General features: G+C 39.5%; 1 protein-coding gene across 1 annotated transcript in view; it reads left to right on the plus strand.

Annotated features, from left to right (window-relative positions):
- The window catches only part of CD163 (CD163 molecule), a 38,052-nt gene that overhangs the window by 6,850 nt on the left and 10,233 nt on the right, over positions 1–20,969 (plus strand). Inside the window, exons 5-7 of the mRNA XM_080811903.1 lie at positions 2,911–3,231; positions 3,931–4,251; positions 20,628–20,942. Coding sequence (XP_080668029.1) covers positions 2,911–3,231; positions 3,931–4,251; positions 20,628–20,942 — 957 coding nt within the window. The remainder of the gene's footprint in view (positions 1–2,910; positions 3,232–3,930; positions 4,252–20,627; positions 20,943–20,969) is intronic.

Genomic DNA, 20,969 nt, shown 5'->3' on the forward strand with positions numbered 1-20,969 from the left:
ATGATAAAAAATAGTTTGGTTTTCTATTAAAATCTCATTTATGCTAGTGTTATGATAGGAACAGACTCTGTGTCTAGAGACTTCTGTGTTTCATGCTTGCTCAGGGGACAGGGACATTGAATTTGTGTGTGCAGGGATGACATTCCTTTTTCACCTGAGTTCTTAGTCTGAAGCTGACCTAGTAGGTCCTGAACCCCAGAGAACATTCAGAAAAATATAATAGAGTAAAAATGTCTCTGTATTCACCAGATATCTTTTTTTTTCCAATTAAGAAAACTTGATTCAAACTTTAACTAACTAACTTTAAGGAAAGAGGATGCTGACTCAGAAAACTGGGAAATTGAGGGGGTGCACTTGGCTGCAGGCATGGGGACACTCAAACACTTAAACAGTGTCATGGGGGTTCTGGCTCTTTTTCTATTTCTTACATTGGCCTTTGTTGTTGTTGGACAACATGACCATCTATTATTTGAACTACAAAGAATGAAATTCCTACAGAGGAGATGGAATTTGTTAGCTGAAGAAAGCAAGAGGGACTGGGGATTGAAAAGAGCACAGGACTTACCTTCCATTCTCCTTTCCCCACCAAAATCTTTCCAGGTCCCCAGTGAGCACATTTCTTCTCAATGCTTAGCACTCACAGTAAACAGTACTGGGGCAGCAAATGCTAAAACTGCCAGAAGGAAGGGGCAACTTATTTATTATAAGACATTGCTCAAGATCAAGCTCTGTTCTCTGAGGAATACTGACGGGGGAGGTGAAAGTGGTAATGCTGAGGTCCCCTTTTCTCTTTGCTTGCTTTTAGACTAAGGAAGTGGTCACAAAGGGACCAGGCATTTAACGCAAACTGGGTAGTTACAGATACTTAAGGAGTCAGAGGCAGAAGTCAGTGTTGAGTCCTGGGCAATCAGGAGTGTGTGCACACCCCCTGAATGCATGCAAATATGGATTTAGCAAGAAAAAACAAATAATTCCAATAAAAACTCTGTGATAGTCAAACAAATCTCTAGATAAAATGTAGCCCCTGGATCTCATTAGGAAATTTTTACTTTCCTTTTTTTTTTTTAAGATTTCATTTATTTATTTGATAGAGGGATTGAGAGTAGGGGGAGCGGCAAAGGGAGAGGGAGAAGTGGACTCTCCATTGAGCGCAGTACCCGACATCAGGCTTGATCCCAGGACCCCAAGACATGACCTGAGCCAAAGTCAAACGCTTCACTCATGGAGCCACCCAGGTGCCCCAGGAATTCTTTTTATAGTACATGCTCTCTGTACTGAAAAGTCCTGTCTTCTTCTTCTAAAAAAGTTATTATTGAAGCCTCATTGACATAAATGTTATATTAGTTTCAGGCATACAGCATATTGGTTCAATGACTCTATAAATTACTCGCTGTTCACACAATAGGTGTGGTCACCATCTGTCACCATACAGAGTTATTACAGTGTCATTGACTGTATTCCCTATGCTTTACGTTTTATCTCTCTGACTTATTTATTTTATAACCGGAAGTTTGTGCCTCTTGATCCCCCCACCTCAAAGAACCAGTTTGTTCTTTACAGTTAAGAGTCTATTCATTTGTTTTGTTTTTTAGATTCCACATATAAATGAAATCATATGATATTCACCTTTCTTTGTTTGTCTTATTTCGCTTAGCATTATACCCTATAGGTCCATCCATGTTGTTACAAATGGCAAGATCTCATTCTTTTTGATGGCTGAGTAATATTCTATCATATATATACACCACATCTTCTTTATCCATTCATCTATAGATGGACACTTGGGCTGCTTCCAAATCCTAACTATTGCAAATAATGCTTCAGTAAACATAGAAGTACATGTATTTTTTTCCAAATTAGCATTTGCATTTTCTTTGGGTAAATAGCCATTAGTGGAATTATGGGATCATATGGTATTTATATTTTTAATTTTTTTATTAAGTGTTTTATTTTAATTCCAGTATAGTTAACATACAGTGTTATATTAGTTTTAAGTGTACAAATCAGTGATTCAACAATCGTATGCATTACTCAGTGCTCGTGATGATAAGTGTACCTCACCTGTTTCACTCATCCTCTCCTACACCTCCCCTCTGGTGACCATCACTTCTCTATAGTTAAGAGTCTGCTTCTCGGTTTGCCTCTCTCTCTCTTTTTTCCCCTTTGCTCATTTGTTTTGTTTCTTAAATTCCATATATAAATGAAATCATATGATATTTGTCTTTCTCTAACTTATTTTACTTAGCATTATACTGTCTAGCTCCATGTTATTGCAAATGGCAAGATTTTATTCTTTTTATGGCTGAATAATATTCCTATATATATGTGTGTGTGTGTGTGTATACATATATATGTGTGTGTATATATATATACGTGTGTGTGTATACATATATATATGTGTGTGTGTGTGTACAGATATATATATGTGTATATATATATACACACACACCATACCTTCTTTATCTGTTTATCTATCGACGGACATGGGCTGCTTCCATAATTTGCCTATCATAAATAATGTTGCTATAAATATAGAGGTTCATAGATCCATTCAAATTGGTGTTTTTGTATTTTTTTGGAAAATAACCAGTAGTGCAATTCCTGGGTCGTAAGGTAGTTCTATTTGTAATTTTTTGAGGAGCCTCCATACTGTTTTCCATGGTGGGCTCCTCTAGTTTTCTTTCCCACCAACAGCACAAGAAGGCTCTCCTTTTTCCACGTCCTCGCCAGACTTGTTATTTCTTCTCTTTTTGATTCTAGCCATTCTGAGAAGTCCTGTCTTCTTGCTCAAGCTACTCTTTCTCCACCTTTAATGATTTCCAGTGTTATTATATGTTTTCTCTGTCCCTACTTAGAGTCCCCTCTTATTTTTGTTTCTTTCTCATGATTTGTTTTGTGCCTCTCTTACAGATGGAGCAGACCTCAGCCTGAGACTGGTAGATGGAGTCACTGAATGTTCAGGAAGATTAGAAGTAAAATTCCAAGGGGAATGGGGGACAGTGTGTGATGATGGCTGGGATAGTCATGATGCCGCTGTCGTATGTAAGCAACTGGGATGCCCAACTGCCATCACCGCCACTGGTCGAGTTAACACCAGTGAGGGAACGGGACACATTTGGCTTGACAGTGTTTCCTGCCACGGACACGAATCTGCTCTCTGGCAGTGTAGACACCACGAATGGGGAAAGCATTATTGCAATCATAATGAAGATGCTGGTGTGACATGTTCTGGTAAGTTAAAATAAAAAGAAAAACAGAGAAGGAAGGACCTGTGTTCTTTAGGAGTAGGAATGGGCAAGATGGGAGAGATAGAGATAACTAATCATTTCCTTGTTGTAAGGAATCTTAAACACATTCTTTTTTCTTTCTTTCTTTTTAAAAAGAGTTTATGTATCTATCTACCTATCATCATTTGGAGAATATGGGCAGAGGGAGAGGGAGAGAGAGAATCCACAAGCAGACTCCATACTGGGGCTTGATCCCACAACCCCAAGATCACAGATCTGAGATCGCAACCTGAGCTGAAACCAAGAGTTGGATACTCAACCTACTGAGCCACCCATTCTTTATTTGACTAGTTTGGAGGGTTGTCTAATTATTTTCTGTAGTAATTATTCAGGCTGCTCTTAGGGACCACATTTCAGATTCTAAGTCCGAGACACAGAATGTTATGTCTTTTTAACAAATCTCTGACTTGCTCATATTTTTCTGCCATCAACAGTTTTTATTAACTCCTGCAAATATAATCCTGTTTCTAACCAACCTCATGGCCTATACTGGCTGTTAAAAAAAGTCAGGAGATGGATAAGTTATCATTTCCAATGCCTCAGTATCTGGGAAGGAGCAAGATAAAAACAAACAAACAACCCTATTCTTTGGTTGTTAACCTCCATGTGTCTCTTTGGACTAAGTTTTTTGTTTCTTTTGCAGATGGATCCGATCTGGAGCTGAGACTTGTTGGTGGAGGCAGCCGCTGTGCCGGGACAGTGGAGGTGGAAATTCAGAAGCTGCTAGGGAAAGTATGTGACAGAGGCTGGGGACTGAAAGAAGCCGATGTGGTTTGCAGGCATTTGGGATGTGGATCTGCTCTCAAAACGTCCTATCAGAGTTATTCCAAAGTTAAGGCAACAGATACATGGCTGTTTTTAAGCAGCTGTGTTGGAAATGAATCTTCTCTTTGGGACTGCCAGAACTGGCAGTGGGGCGGCCTTAGCTGTGATCACTATGAAGAAGCTAAAGTTACCTGCTCAGGTAAGACTTTCAGTCAACGTGTGAAGAAGTCGAATTCCAGGAGTGTAAATTTCCAGTAAGATCCTTGAAACTGATGAGAAACATTGGTCCTTATGACTAGCTCTCAGGCAAGAAACCAGAAAATGGGTATTTCATCGTGTGTTTCCGATGAATTTATAATTCATTTAGTGACTTGGTCACAGGTATGACTTGTTTTATTTTGTGTTTGTTCACTTTAGCTTTTCAGTAATTTTTTTTAAAGATTTAATTATTTATTTGGGAGAAAGAGAGAGACTAAGCAGAGGGAGGGGCAGTGGAAGAGCAAGAGAGAATCCCAAGCAGACTCCCCACTGAGTGCAGAGCTCATTCTCACAACCCTGAGGTCATGACCTGAGCTAAAACCAAGAGTTGGATGCTTAACCAACCGCACCAACCAGGTGCCCCATTTTTGTTTTTATTTAAATAACAATTAGTTAAGGGGCACCTGGATGGCTTAGTTGATTGAGCGCCCACCGCTTGATCTCGGCTCAGGTCATGATCTCATGTTCATGTCAGCCCTGCATTGCACTCGTTGGGGAAACGAGTCTGCTTGGGATTGTCTCTCTCCCTCAGCCCCTCCCTCACCTCTCTTTCTCTCTTTCTCTAAATGAATAAATAAAATCTTAAAAATATGTTAGTTAAAATACAGTGTAATATTAGTTTCTGATGTACAAATAAGTGATTGAACACTTGCAAAGAACACCCAGTGCTCTTCACAAGCGCCCCCCTCTATCTCATCGGCCCCACCTCCGTAGTTAAGAGTCTGTTTCTTGGTTTGCCTCTCTCTCTTCTTTTCCCTATGCTTGTTCATTAAGAAACAAAACAATTGAGTCTTTTTTAAATCCATGGAAGTATTGAAAGATTAAGAAGGATTAAAATTTTGAAGGTAGAACTTAAATATGTGTTTCATGGGAATGTCTCCAAATGATTTTAAAAATATGTTGGATAAACATGCATGACTAACAATTTGGCTCCAACTTTCCATGTAAGAACTTCTTTTTTCTGAAGGCTTTTGTGTATTTCACTGCAACCTGTTAGCAGTTCCAAAGTGAGCTGTGAGTTGGACAGGTTTAAGGAAAATCTCTAATATTTTATGCTAATCACATTTACACAAATGCTAATGTTGTTGAAAAGTGATGCCTTCTTTAACAACTGTCAGGTAACATATTGACCTAACGATTACTGATACGGTAAAAGAAGGACTCTAGGGAAAGCCACCTAAGAGCAAAACCATTCACCATGTAGAGATGTGGTCATGTGGTGCTCTGTGTCCACTAACCAAAGGCTTTACTTCAGATACATCCTGATCTACACATGCTCCTATGTGCATTACCTGATGTTGCAAATGGTGTCTACCTCTAGTTACATAGAAATTATCCTCTGATTGGAAAACGACAGTCTTCTAAGGTACAAATCTGAATATACATATCTGCTTTTCAACCATTCTTCTTTACCTTTTAAAAGAGATTTCTTGATTAGACAATATAGTCACATGGTTCACACTTTGTTTTTGTGTGTGTGTGTGTGTGTGTGTGTGTTTTCATCTGTGTGTGTGTGTTTAATGGTTCACACCATTAAACTTTGAGATGAAAGTGTAAGCTCTTCCTGAAAGATATCCCCAACTGTCTAGTTCTGCTCTTTACAGGCAACTTCCATGGCTGTTTGACAAAACAAAAAATTTGTTTGTATTGTATTGTGTATAAAAAAATATATATATTTGTTTGTATTTACACAATATATCTCGAAAAGAAAAATATATATATTTTATATACATATAACATATATAATATATAAAAATATATAAAATATATAACATATAGTATTTACATTTATACATATAAATGTAAATACAAACAAATCTATATATAAGTCTCACCTCATTTTGTTGTTCAAGTGATGGCATATTTTGTAAATTGTTCTGCACCTTAGTATTCACTTAGTACAGTATCTTGACCATAATTTCATATCAATATTTAAAGACCTTTCTGAAATTACTTCTCTATCAATAATATTTCTCTTATCATTTATTATGTGTGACTTTTTTTATACTTTTAATTTCTTTTATTAGATAAAATTAGTTTGGTTTTGCTTTTTTTTTAATGAACCAGCATTTGGATTTTTTAAGATTAATACTATTTTCATTTTCTAATCATTATAATTTTTCTTTCTATTAATTCCTTTCTGATTTTCAACTGATTTAACTTCTTGAGTTCAGTGTCTAATTAATGTTGATTCTTTCCTAGTTCATAAATTCATAAGGAAAACCTTATAGGTTTTCCATTGAGTATACCAGTGACTGTGTCATATAACTGATGAATTGATGCTCTGTGCATCTTGGACATAGATCTTCCTATGACCGTTATGTGGTCATTATGAATTGTGCTTTTTAGTATTACAGACTTTCCCATTTTTTATGGTTGAATGATTCTTGTTCTGAATCAAACTTGTCTGATATTAATATCACAATTGCTTTATTTATTTTCTATTCTCTTATTTTCAATCTTTATGAATCATTTTGTTCTAGGCACATCACTTGTATTCATCCTAGAATTCAGATTTATTTTAAAAAGAGCTCTGATTGGATTACTTTTTAGAGATGAGAGACATATTTGACCTTAACTTAGTCATATTATGCATCTTTATGTTGTCATATTATGTCTCCATAATATTTATTGTCATCATGTATCAGGCTACAACTAACTATGGACTATATTTCTCTACATAACTTTTGGGGGGGAAATTTGCCTGTGTTTGGGCATGTGTAAGCATTATTGTATGTCTGATCATTTTCTTCTAAATGTTTTCCTATGAATTGTATTTTATATTCGTTAGCATGGAGTTTAGCAGCATCCAAAAGAAAGCCAAATAAGAGTGGATAAAGAAAAAGTTTATTTTAAGCCAAATAGATAAGCAGTTTAAAGCTGTTTGGCGGTTCTGTGGTCACCAAGAAGTACCTGGAGTTGTTTTTCTGCAGTAATTACCAAATCCTGTTGGTCAAGGATGATAAGTTGAAGGGCATCCGAGGGAGCTCCCGGTAAGCCAGTCTGATAGGCCAGGTTCTGCCCTCTGAGAAGCAGTCCTCTGTCTATGTCTTTCATGGGTCCAAGTGCTATTCTCAAGGCAGTTCCTTCTACTGCTCTCCGCAGTCATATCTGAGTGTGGTTTGGAGGCTGCACACCTTTCACAACCCACTTTCTGCTTACATTGGTTTAGGGACCCTTGGATTGCTTTACAGGTTGACTTATCATTGGCCGATGTCCACTGTCCTCAAAGTCAGCAAAACAATTCTCTCCAAACTTAGTGCCCTTCTAGTCAATTTTCCTTCATCTAATGCCACACGAAAGTAACCAAAGTCAAGGAATATATTTATAGACTCTGATCTTTGCTATGACCAGCCCCTTCCTCTTAATTTATTGGCCGGTCCCCTAAGGCCATTTAAAACCTGGGGTTTGGGAGGAAAAACAAGACCACAGCCCTGGTCTCGCTGGTAGGCTATGAACTTTGTATGTGGAGTGTCAATTCTATGTTCTGCTAAGCCTACAGTTTTAGCACCACCTCAGTTTGGGGTATAGGATACTTAGGGTTTTGGTTGTTTTGTTTTGTTTTTTTTTCAGTTCCAAATTATAGATCTCTCATTACATTATGTAGTAGTTGTAGGCAGAACATGTATCCCTTACAAAATTGGTATTTTTCCTTCCATTTAAAAAAAATATATTTTATTTATTTATTTGACAGAGAGAGAGACACAGTGAGAGAGGGAATACAAGCAGGGGGAGTGGGAGAGGGAGAAGCAGGCTTCCCACCGAGCAGGGAGCCCGATATGGGGCTCAGTCCCAGGACGCTGGGATCATGACCTGAGCCAAAGGCAGACAGTCAACCACTGAGCCACCCAGGTGCCCCTTTCCTTCCATTTTTTTTCTTGTAGTCTGGCTACTTCAAGTCTGAGTTCAGCTCTCTCTTGTAAGTACCGGAAGTGGCAAGGAGGATTTATGCCGTGCCAGCACTCCAATTTTTTTTCCAGTCTTTTTGTTCTCCGAGTACATTCTCTGATTTTTCAGCTTCAGAGAGCACATGGTTTTCTTTTCAAGGTGACATTTATTCAAATATCTTATCAGGGATAACAAGGCATCAGCTTTCCAACCTACAATATCTGAGTTATTATGTATTTTTTCCACCCATTCTGTTCAACTGCATCCAGAATTTAGGTTTTATTACTAGAGCACTTCAGTTTTGGTAACATTCTGAATTATTTAGGATTCTATTCAACTGCATCGAATAGAAATCCCAAATATTGTAAATTTGCAGCTGAAAGTGGGTCCCTCTGTTTACAGAGCTATACTTTTGTTTGCTAAGTATGTCATGCGTGCTCTTTGCCTTCTTTTGTAAACTCTTTTGTTATATTTGTGTAGTTTTTAGAAGCTCTTCTACTTACGTGGGTACATAGGTTTTAGCACTCTTCTTGTTTTGCTAGAAATAGAATTTGTAATATTGTTTCTTTTTTGAAGGATTTATGTATTTATGAGAGAGAGTATGGGAGTGCCCACAATTACAGGGAGGGGCATAGGGAGAGGATCCCAAGCAGACTTCCCACTGAGCTGAAAGCTGCAAGTGGAAACGGAGCTTAATCCCATGACCCATGAGATCATGACCTGAGCCAAAACCAAGGGTTGGTCACTTAATTGACTGAGCCACCTAGTCGCCTCTGTAATTTTATGTCTTGATTTCTTGGTACTTTAGAAGGTTTCCAGGGGGAAAAATCATGGAAATACTATATCCGTGCCTGCCAAATGCAAACTACAAATTCCATTATCTGTTTAAATAATTAGAGTTCTTAGTTTTGTAGAGCACAGGGCTTTCAGGCTAAAAAGGGCCAAAGAACTCAAAAAAGCAGGAAGACTAGAAAGATAAAGCAAAAATTTATCTCTGATGTGCAGTTTCAATCAACCAGTCACAAACTGGTCTAAGAAAATTTGCTACAAAATTACTTTGACTCCCAGACATTTTATTTGTGGTGTCTGAGTATGGACCACAGAGAACATCTGAACTTAAGAATCGGGTTTTTTTTAATCTATTTTTAATTTTTAGAGAAAGAGAGCACAGGGTGGGGGAGGGGCAGAGGAGGAGGGAAAGAGAATCCCAAGCAGACTAAGCACTGAACACAGAGCCTGATGTGGGGCTTGATTAAAAGACCCTGAGATCATGACCTCAGCTGAAACCAAGAGCTGGTTGCTTAACCAACTGTGCCACCCTTGTATTGACTAAGGTTTGAGAAATACTTTCTTTTTTAAGATTTTATTTACTTATTTGACAGACAGAGATCACAAGTAAGCAGAGAGGCAGGCAGAGAGAGGAAGGGAAGCAGGCTCCCTGCTGAGCAGAGAGCCCGATGCGGGGCTTGTTCCCAGGACTCTGGGATCATGACCTGAGCCGAAGGCAGAGGCTTAACCCACTGAGCCACCCAGGTGCCCCAAGAAATAGTTTTGATACTAGAATGCTTTATACATCTTCAGAGTCTGGAAAGAAAGAAATAATAATATGTTAATGTTTCTTTAAATCATACTGTGTAGTTTATCTGTTACTAAACAAAAGGAAGTAATTCTAAGGAACTCTTTCTCACATTTGTTCTTCATGTCTTCATTTATTTACTTCTAGAGAAAGAAAGAAAGACAAATTCAGTTACTTATGCCAGGGGGGAAGTTTAAATTATTGATCAAAGGAGCTAAATCTAGGTACAAAAATCAAATGAATGGCTTCTATGTTAAAATGCAGTCACAGGTTTAGCTGGAAAGAAATCTCTTAAAGGAGTAAATTTTTTTTCTTTAATTTTGATAAACATATAATGTATTTTTATCCCCAGGGGTACAGGTCTGTGAATCGCCAGGTTTACACATTTCACAGCACTCATCATAGCACATACCCTCCCCAATGTCCATTTCCCCACCACCCTCTCCCGTCCCCCCTCCCCCCAGCCACCCTCAGTCTGTTTTTTGAGATTGAGTCTTTTATGGTTTGTCTCCCTCCCAATCCCATCTTTTCATTTTTTCTTTTCCTACCTCCCCCCAACCCCCTCCCCCGCCTTTCATCTCCACTTCCTCATATCAAAGAGATCATATGATAGTTGTCTTTCTCCGATTGACTTATTTCGCTAAGCATGATACCCTCTAGTTCCATCCACGTCATCGCAAATGGCAAGATTTCATGTCTTTTGATGGCTGCATAGTATTCCATTGTGTATATATACCACCTCTTCTTTATCCACTCATCTGTTGATGGACATCTAGGCTCTTTCCACAGTTTGGCTATTGTGGACATTGCTGCTATAAACATTCGGGTGCATGTGCCCCTTCGGAGCACCACGTTTGTATCTTTAGGATATATACCCAGTAGTGCAATTGCTGGGTCATAGGGTAGCTCTATTTTCAGTTTTTTGAGGAACCTCCACACTGTTTTCCAGAGTGGTTGCACCAGCTTGCATTCCCACCAACAGTGTAGGAGGGTTCCCCTCTCTCCGCATCCTCGCAAACATCTGTCATTTCTTGACTTGTTAATTTTAGCCATTCTGACTGGTGTGAGGTAGTATCTCATTGTGGTTTTGATTTGTATTTCCCTGATGCCGAGTGATGTGGAGCACTTTTTCATGTGTCTGTTGGCCATCTGGATGTCTTCTTTGCAGAAATGTCTGTTCATGTCCTCTGCCCATTTCTTGACTGGATTATTTGTTCTTTGGGTATTGAGTTTGATAAGCTCTTTATAGATTTTGGATACTAGCCCTTTATCTAATATGTCGTTTGCAAATATCTTCTCCCATTCTGTCAGTTGTCTTTTGGTTTTGTTCACTGTTTCCTTTGCTGTGCAAAAGATTTTGATCTTGATGAAATCCCAATAGTTCATTTTTGCCCTTGCTGCTGTTGCCTTTGGCGATGTTCCTAGGAAGAAGTTGCTGTGGTTGAGGTCAAAGAGGTTCCTGCCTGCATTCTCCTCAAGGATTTTGATAGATTCCTTTCTCACATTGAGGTCCTTCATCCATTTTGAGTCTATTTTCATGTGTGGTGTAAGGAAATGGTCCAGTTTCATTTTTCTGCATGCGGCTGTCCAATTTTCCCAGCACCATTTGTTGAAGAGGCTGTCTTTTTTCCATTGGATATTCTTTCCTGCTTTATCGAAGATTAGTTGACCATAGAGTTCAGGGTCTATTTCTGGGCTCTCTATTCTGTTCCATTGATCTATATGTCTGGCTTTTGTGCCAGTACCATACTGTCTTGATGATGACAGCTTTGTAATAGAGCTTGAAGTCTGGAATTGTGATGCCACCGACTTTGGCTTTCTTTTTCAATATTCCTTTGGCTATTCGAGGTCTTTTCTGGTTCCATATAAATTTTAGGATTATTTGTTCTATTTCTTTAAAAAAAAATGGATGGGATTTTGATAGGGATTGCATTAAATGTGTAGATTGCTTTAGGTAGAATAGACATTTTCACAATATTTGTTCTTCCAATCCATGAGCATGGAATATTTTTCCATTTCTTTGTCTTCCTCAATTTCTTTCATGAGTACTTTATAGTTTTCTGAGTACAGATTCTTTGCCTCTTTGGTTAGATTTATTCCTAGGTATCTTATGGTTTTGGGTGCGATTGTAAATGGGACTGACTCCTCAATTTCTCTTTCTTCTGTCTTGTTGTTAGTGTAAAGAAATGCGACTGATTTCTGTGCATTGACTTTATATCCTGACACTTTACTGAATTCCTGTATAAGTTCTAGCAGTTTTGGAGTGGAGCCTTTTGGGTTTTCCACATATAGTATCATATCATCTGCAAAGAGTGATAGTTTGACTTCTTCTTTGCCAATTTGGATGCCTTTAATTTCTTTTTGTTGTCTGATTGCTGAGGCTAGGACTTCTAGTACTATGTTGAACAGCAGTGGTGATAACGGACATCCCTGCTGTGTTCCTGACCTTAGCGGAAAAGCTTTCAGTTTTTCTCCATTGAGAATGATATTTGCGGTGGGTTTTTCATAGATGGCTTTGATAATATTGAGGTATGTGCCTTCTATCCCTACACTTTGAAGACTTTTGATCAAGAAGGGATGCTGCACTTTGTCAAATGCTTTTTCAGCATCTTTGAGAGTATCATATGGTTCTTACTCTTTCTTTTATTAATGTATTGTATCACATTGATGGATTTGCGGATGTTGAACCAACCTTGCAGCCCTGGAATAAATCCCACTTGGTCGTGGTGAATAATCCTTTTAATGTACTGTTGGATCCTATTGGCCAGTATTTTGGTGAGAATTTTCGCATCTGTGTTCATCAAGGATATTGGTCTGTAATTCTCTTTTTTGGTGGGCTCCTTGTCTGGTTTTGGGATCAAGGTGATGCTGGCCTCATAGAATGAATTTGGAAGTTTTCCTTCCATTTCTATTTTTTGGAACAGTTTCAGGAGAATAGGAATTAATTCTTCTTTAAATGTTTGGTAGAATTCCCCTGGGAAGCCGTCTGGTCCTGGACTTTTGTTTGTTTGGAGATTTTTGATGACTGTTTCAATCTCCTTACTGGTTATGGGTCTGTTCAGGTTATCTATTTCTTCCTGGTTCAGTTGTGGTAGTTTATATGTCTCTAGAAATGTATCCATTTCTTCCAGATTGTCAAATTTGTTGGCGTAGAGTTGCTCATGTATGTTCTTATAATTGTTTGTATTTCTTTGGTGTTGGTTGTGATCTCTCCTCTTTCATTCATGATTTTATTTATTTGCATCCTTTCTCTTTTCTTTTTGATAAGTCTGGCCAGAAGTTTGTCAATCTTATTAATTCTTTCAAAGAACCAGCTCCTAGTTTTGTTGATTTGTTCTATTGTTTTTTTAGTTTCTATTTCATTGATTTCTGCTCTGATCTTTATGATTTCTCTTCTCCTGCTGGGTTTAGGCTTTCTTTGTTGTTCTCTCTCCAGCTCCTTTAGGTGTAGGGTTAGGTTGTGTATTTGAGACCTTTCTTGATTCTTGAGAAAGGCTTGCACCACTGTATATTTTCCTCTCAGGACTGCCTTTGTTGTGTCCCACAGATTTTGAACCGTTGTGTTTTCATTATCATTTGTTTCCATGATTTTTTTCAATTCTTCTTTAATTTCCTGGTTGACCCATTCATTTTTTAGAAGGACGATGTTTAGTCTCCATGTATTTGCGTTCTTTCCAAATTTCCTCTTGTGATTGAGTTCTAGCTTCAGAGCATTGTGGTCTGAAAATATGCAGGGAATGATCTCAATCTTTTGGTACCGATTGAGACCTGATTTATGACCCAGGATGTGGTCTATTCTGGAGAATGTTCCATGTGCACTAGAGAAGAATGTATATTCTGTTGCTTTGGGATGGAATGTTCTGAATATATCTGTGATGTCCATCTGGTCCAGTGTGTCATTTAAGGCCTTTATTTCCTTTTTGATCCTTTGCTTAGATGATCTGTCCATTTCAGTTAGGGGAGTGTTAAAGTCCCCTGCTATTATTGTATTACTGTCGATGTATTTCTTTGATTTTGTTATTAATTGGTTTATATAGTTGGCTGCTCCCATGTTAGGGGCATAGATATTTAAGATTGTTAGGTCTTCTTGTTGGACAGACCCTTTGAGTATGATATAGTGTCCTTCCTCATCTCTTATTATAGTCTTTGGCTTAAACTCTAATTGATCTGATATAAGGATTGCCACCCCAGCTTTCTTCTGATGTCCATTAGCATGGTACATTGTTTTCCACCCTCTCACTTTAAATCTGGAGGTGTCTTTGGGTCTAAAATGAGTTTCTTGTAGGCAGCATATTGATGGGTTTTGTTTTTTTATCCATTCTGATACCCTGTGTCTTTTGATTGGGGCATTGAGCCCATTAACATTCAGGGTAACTATTGAGAGATATGAATTTATTGCCATTGTATTGCCTGTAAGGTGACTGTTACTGTATATTGTCTCTGTTTCTTTCTGATCTACTACTTTTAGGGTCTCTCTGTGCTTAGAGGACCTCTTTCAATATTTCCTGTAGAGCTGGTTTGGTGTTTGCAAATTCTTTCAGCTTTTGTTTGTCCTGGAAGCTCTTTATCTCTCCTTCTATTTTCAATGATAGCCTAGCCGGATATAGTATTCTTGGCTGCATGTTTTTCTCGTTTAGTGCTCTGAATATATCATGCCAGTTCTTTCTGGCCTGCCAGGTCTCTGTGGATAGGTCCGCTGCCAATCTAATGTTTTTACCCTTGTACGTTACAGACTTCTTTTCCCCGGGCTGCTTTTAGGATTTTCTCTTTGTCACTAAGACTTGTAAATTTTGCTATCAGGTGACGAGGTGTGGACCTATTTTTATTGATTTTGAGGGGCGTTCTTAGCATCTCCTGGATTTTGATGTTTGTTCCCTTTGCCATATTAGGGAAATTCTCTCCAATAATTGTCTCCACTATACCTTCTGCTCCCCTCTCTTTCTTCTTCTTCTGGAATCCCAATTATTCTAATGTTGTGTCGTCTTATGGTGTCGCTTATCTCTTGAATTCTCTCCTTGTGGTCCAGTATTTGTTTGTCTCTCTTTTGCTCAGCTTCTTCATTCTCTGTCATTTGGTCTTCTATGTCACTAATTCTTTCTTCTGCCTCATTTATCCTAGCAGTGAGAGCTTCCATTTTTGATTGCACCTCATTAATAGCTTTTTTTATTTCAACTTGGTTAGATTTTAGTTCTTTTATTTCTCTAGAAAGGGCCTCTCTGGAGAGGGTTTCTCTAATATCTTCTATGCTTTTTTCAAGCCTGGCTAGAACCTTGAGAATTGTCATTCTGAACTCTATATCTGTCATGTTACCAATGTCCATATTGATTAGGTCTCCAGCCTTCGGTACGGCCTCTTGTTCTTTTTTTTGAGGTGAGTTTTTCCACCTTGTCATTTTGTCTAGATAAGATTTGCTTTCTCCTGCTGTGGAATTCCACTGTTATTGGTGAGTGAAGTTGGTTTTGGCTGGGTTTCTTGTTCATCTTCTGGGGGAGGGGCCTGTTGTAGTGATTCTCAAGTGTCTTTGCCGCAGGCGGAATTGCACCGCCCTTGCCAGGGGCCAAGCTAAGTAATCCGCTCGGGTTTACTTTCGGGAGCTTTTGTTCCCTGAGCACTTTCCGTAGAGTTCAGGAGGACGGGAATGAAGATGGCGGCCTCCCAATCTCTCGGCCCGGAGGAGCCGAGAGCTTGGGGTTCCGCTCCTCAGTGCGCCCCCAGAGAAAAGCGCCCAACCACCCCACCTCCCTGGCCTGTGGTCACGCCTTGAGGAAAGCAGTCAATTGCTGGAACCTGGAGAAAAGCGCCCGGTCGCTTCCATCTCCGTGGCCTCTGGCTGGGCTCCAAGCCCACCCAGCCTGCGACTGGCACAAGGTAACCCCGGGCTGAGAGCTCACTCCTCCGCTTTGTCACTGTAGCCAGCTTCCCCGCTCTAACACCTGTGAGCTCTGTGGCACCCGGTCCTTCTGTGACCCCGCGGGACCTGGCGTTATGCTGACCCCGCCTGGGTTTCCCCCCAGTTTAGCCTCTGGAGCGATGTCTCCCAGTGGAGCAGACTTTTAAAAGTCCTGATTTTGTGCTCCATTGCTCCGCCGCTTGCCGGGAGCTGGCCCCTCCCCCCGGGGTCTATCTTCCCACTGCTTTGGATTCACTTCTCCGCAGGTCCTACCTTTCAGAAAGTGATCGATTTTCTGTTTCTAGAATTGTTGCTCTTCTTCTCTTCGATTTCCTGTTGGATTTGTAGGTGTTCACAATGGTTAGATAAGCTATCTAGCTGATCTCCTGCTACCCGATGTCGTCTCAGCCTGCTACTTCTCCGCCATCTTGACTCCTCCCCAGGAGTAAATTTTGAATAGTCTAACCATGTACACAGAGTAAACGATATGAGGAAGCCAACTTATGGTGTGGATTAATGTGTTGCTAACAGAGTCGTGAAAAGAAAAAAAAAGAAAAGCTAGAATGGAATCTCAAAGTCATTTCTCCATGGAAGAATTTCCCTTTGCCCAGGGTTCAAACACTTTAGGAAAAATGAAAGAAGAGGATATTTATAGAAGGGATCTCTTTTCAAGTGCTTAATAAGTTTTCACCACGAAAGAGATTATTGGTTTGGTTTCATTTTTTGGTTTGTTTTGGCACCAACTATATTTTATTTTGTTCGAGATGAAGCCAGATGAGAGAGCAAGAGTTCACAAGAAAGATGACTTTGGCTCAGCCTAAGAAACTGCCTTTATGGGGCGCCTGGGTGGCTCAATCCTTAAGCTTCTGCCTTCGGCTCAGGTCATGATCCCAAGGTCCTGAGATCGAGCCCCTCATCAGGCTCCCTGCTTTGGCGGGAAGCCTTCTTCTCCCTCTCATACTCCCCCTGCTTGTGTTTCCTCTCTCACTGTCTCTCTATCTGCCAAATCAATAAATAAAATCTTAAAAAAAAAAGAAGAAAGAAAGAAACTCCCTTTATTTAAAGGTTTATATCTCTTCCAAAGTGGAAGGGGATCATATGCGTGCTAGCTAATGATATCTTAGAGGAATTTCATTCCCAGATAATGGTTTAACAAGAAGAAATTAAGAACTCAACTCAAGAGTCTTTCATTATTTGTGGGGTAGAGGAATCATATCTGCTTTAAACTTGGAGCTGTGTTTAGAAAGAGGTGTGTTCTTCGACCTACATTTGAGTAGAAACTTGCTTTGTTCAGATTTAATGGATAAGTGGTGAAATCTTCATGTGCTGGGGTATTTTATACTGCTGCAATACAGCATATAGTCAGATCTGAAACATTTTCAGAAACTGGCAAGTGCTGGTAGGATATCTGTGTCATGCTGAGACTAACATCAAGGGAATTAGTGCTGTTTGACAGCAGGCATTTCTAAAAGACATACAACCTTCAGGAGGTTCTTCAAATGCATGTCCTTTCTTTAAAAATTAATTAAAGGAAATAGTTTATATCTTCCAAATAATTTGAATCATCTCTCAGAATGTCAAAAGAAACTCCTATTTATCTTGAGAATCGTATTTGGCAAAGAGGGTTCTTAAAACCTGAGCCCCACCTGGGTGGCTCAGTGGGTTAAAAGCCTCTGCCTTTGGCTCAGGTCATGGTCACAGGGTCCTGGGATCGAGCCCTGCATCATCGGGCTCTCTGCTCAGCAGGGAGCCCGCTTCCCCCTCTCTCTCTCTCTCTCTGCCTGCCTCTCCATGTACTTGAGATCTCTGCCTGTCAAATAAATAAATAAAATCTTTAAAAAAAAAAACAAAAAACAAAACCTGAGCCCCATTTCTTTAGCTTTATTTCTTTTTTTTTAAGATTTTATTTACTTATTTGACAGAGAGACAGAGATCACAAGTAGGCAGAGAGGCAGGCAGAGAGAGAGGGAAAAGCAGGCTCCCTGTTGAGCAGAGAGCCTGATGTGGGGCTTGACCTGAGATCATGGCCTGAGCTGAAGGCAGAGGCTTGACCCACTGAGCCACCGAGGTGCCCCGAGCTTTATTTCTGGTGTGCCTTTTCTTTACATTTTAAATCCCATCCATACCAAATTATTCATAATTCCTCAATTATGCCATATTTCAGGACTATAGCATTTATTTTTTAATATCTTATTTATTTATTTATTTTAGAGAGGGAGACCAGGGGAGAGGCAGAGGGAGAGAGAGAGAGAGAATCTCGAGCAGATTCCCCACTGAGCACAGAACCCCACGCAGGGCTCAATTTCACAACCCTGAGATCATGACCTGAGCTAAAGTCAAGAGTAGGACACTTAACCAACTGAGCCACCCGGGTGCCCCTATGACCATATCCTTTAAATGTGGATCTACAATCACTTACTTGGCAAACTCCTGATCTTTTTATTTCCAAACTCAGCTCAAATTTATAGCATTCTCTATAGTTTTCCTGCAAAGCCTCAAACAGAGCTGATGACTCCTTCATTTACTAGTTTCATATCTAACATATATTTTTAGTTTTGGACTCATCTTTTTTTTAATATTTTATTTGAGAGAGAAAAAGAGAGATAGCACGGTGGGGGGAGGGGAAGAGGGAGAAGCAGACTTCTTGTGAGCAAGGAACCTGATGTAGGACTCAAACCCAGAACCCTGAGATCATGACCTGAGCCGCAGGCAGATGTTTAATCAAAGGAGCCACCCAGGCACCCCTGGACTCATCATTATTTGAACATGTATATCTTCTGCTCACCTGTGTGTTTTTGAGGGAGAGGATGATCAGTGAGAAATTGAGCAGCCCTGGAAAGCAGTAGCTTTTTCCCAGGTACATAGGTTAGGAAATACACTATAAGTGTAGAGCCACACAAACATGACATGACCAGGCTTCTTTAAGGTTGGAGCGTCAGGTATGATTGATAAAGTAATAGACATGAGAGCTTTAAAAGTGACAGTATTTTAAAGCATGCTAAGAAATTAGTGTTTATCATCTCTAATTTTAATAGACAGATGACATTGGAGAATCTTCCAAAGGTCTCTCTGCTTCAATTTCCTCAAAAGAAAAGTGGTGATTATAATTTCTGCTCCACAGGAATCACACAGCAAGTGATCAGTACATGTTCATTGCTATGGTTATGATTACTATTAGTAGTAGTAGTAGTAGTATCTATATTTACTGATGGACTAAACTAAACTGTGACAGAATTTTTAGCACACCCAAATGCCTAAAACATTGTAGGTCCTTAATACTATTTGGTGAAAGGGTAAATTATTGCATAAATAGTAAAGAAACATTGAATTGCCTTGAAGACAAAGAAATCATGTGAAATACTTGAACATAATAACATGTGTGGGCATGACATAGATTCATTAGAAAGATGGCTTAGAAACAAGATAACAGGATTGCTTAGGACACCACCACAAGGGTCTACATGATATATGAAGACAGAAAAAAAAAAAAAGACAAATTACATGAAAGCAGTAGCAACAGGGGCACCTACCTGGGTGGCTCAGTCAGTTAATGGTCTGACTCTTGGCTCAGGTCATGATCTCAGGGTCACGAGAAGGAGCCCTATGTCGTGAGCTGTGCTCAGCGGGGGGTCAGCTTGAGATTCTCTCTCTCCTTCTCCTTCTGTCCCGCCCCTGGCTCGTGCTTTCTCTCCCTCCCTCTCCCTAAAATAAATAAATGAATCTTAAAAGAAAAAGCAGTAGCCACAAATAAGGAGGAGAAATATATTGGAGGACTGCCAGAACTTGGTGATATTCCACATGAGCTGTGTATTGAGAGGGTCAGGATACTAGGCTCTGGAACATACTGTCTGCCTTCAAATCCTGGCCCTTCAGGAACTCCCTGTGTGACTGCAGCAAGTTATTACACCTCTCTGTTTCCATTTCCCTGTTTGTAAAATTGGAATGATATTAAAAAATTCTTCCCTGAGGAGACTGTAAGGATTAGGTGAAATAATGTTTGTTCAATATTTAGTAAAGTGCCATAAATAAATTTGGTGCTCATTTAATGTTCTTACTGTCATTATCATTATCATTTATGAGATAAAGAAGTGAGATAAAGAAGTGGTTCAATTTTTAAATGATTCTAATTTGGTCTGGATGTCATTAATTGAGTAAAGAATATTGTGGTCCTGTCAGTAAAATAATTCGTTCAATTTTGAACACCTTATGTGCCAAATGTCCAGTAGATATGTTTATGAATATAAATTTAAAGAGAAACATATAGATGAAAACATATTTATTGGCAGTTAAGAGAAGGTGAGGGAGTTGAGGACAACATTTTGGTCAGGGAATTCATGAAAGGTTCTGGTAAAGTACTGTCAGAGGGGAAGGAGGAGAAAATGGGAGAAAGGAGTATCTCATGTATCAAGTTAACACATATCAAAGAGAAGAAGAAATCCCATGTTCAGTTTGAAAACAGGAAGTATATTGCAACACTGTATATAAAACCATTCAAAAAGGTTGGGGCCAACACCAGATGGCAGTGGGTAGAGAAATGAATATAAGGCTAAAAAATAAAAAAAGAAGACATATATATATATATATATATATATATATATATATATACACACATACATACACACACATACACACACACACACACACATATATGTGTGTATCTCAATATATATCACCTATGGTCTCCAGTGTTATGAATAATGTACACAAAATATTAAAAAGAAAGAGTTATCATTCTTATAGGAATGGTTGATGCCAAGAACCAAAGTTCTAAAATTCTCTCAGATGAATTGGTCCAGTGAGGAATGGAGACATCTAGAATCTGCTATGCCCAATTCCAGGCAGAAAAGCCAAGGTGAACAAGAATGGAAAATCATTAAACACTCCAGCCTCCCCTTTCCACTCCCATCATGAAGGAGAATCGAAGAATCATGTCATTTCTCACTGAAATAGTATCACTCTTCAGCCCACAGGGAACCCAGACTGGTTGGAGGAGAAGTTCCCTGCTCTGGGCGTGTGGAAGTGAAACATGGCGACAGGTGGGGCACCGTCTGCGACTCTGACTTCTCTTTGGAAGCTGCCAGTGTGCTGTGCAGAGAGCTACAGTGCGGCACAGTCATCTCCATCTTAGGGGGAGCTCATTTTGGAGAAGGAAGTGGACAGATCTGGACTGAAGAATTCCAGTGCGAGGGCCAGGAGTCCCACCTTTCGCTCTGCTCAGTAGCCTCCCGGCCCGATGGGACTTGTAGCCACAGCAGGGATGTTGGAGTCGTCTGCTCAAGTGAGACCTAGAGAACATGTTGCAGTT

The sequence above is a fragment of the Martes martes genome (genome assembly GCF_963455335.1).
Source record: "Martes martes genome assembly, chromosome: 8".
In the NCBI taxonomy this organism is placed as follows: Eukaryota; Metazoa; Chordata; class Mammalia; order Carnivora; family Mustelidae; genus Martes; species Martes martes.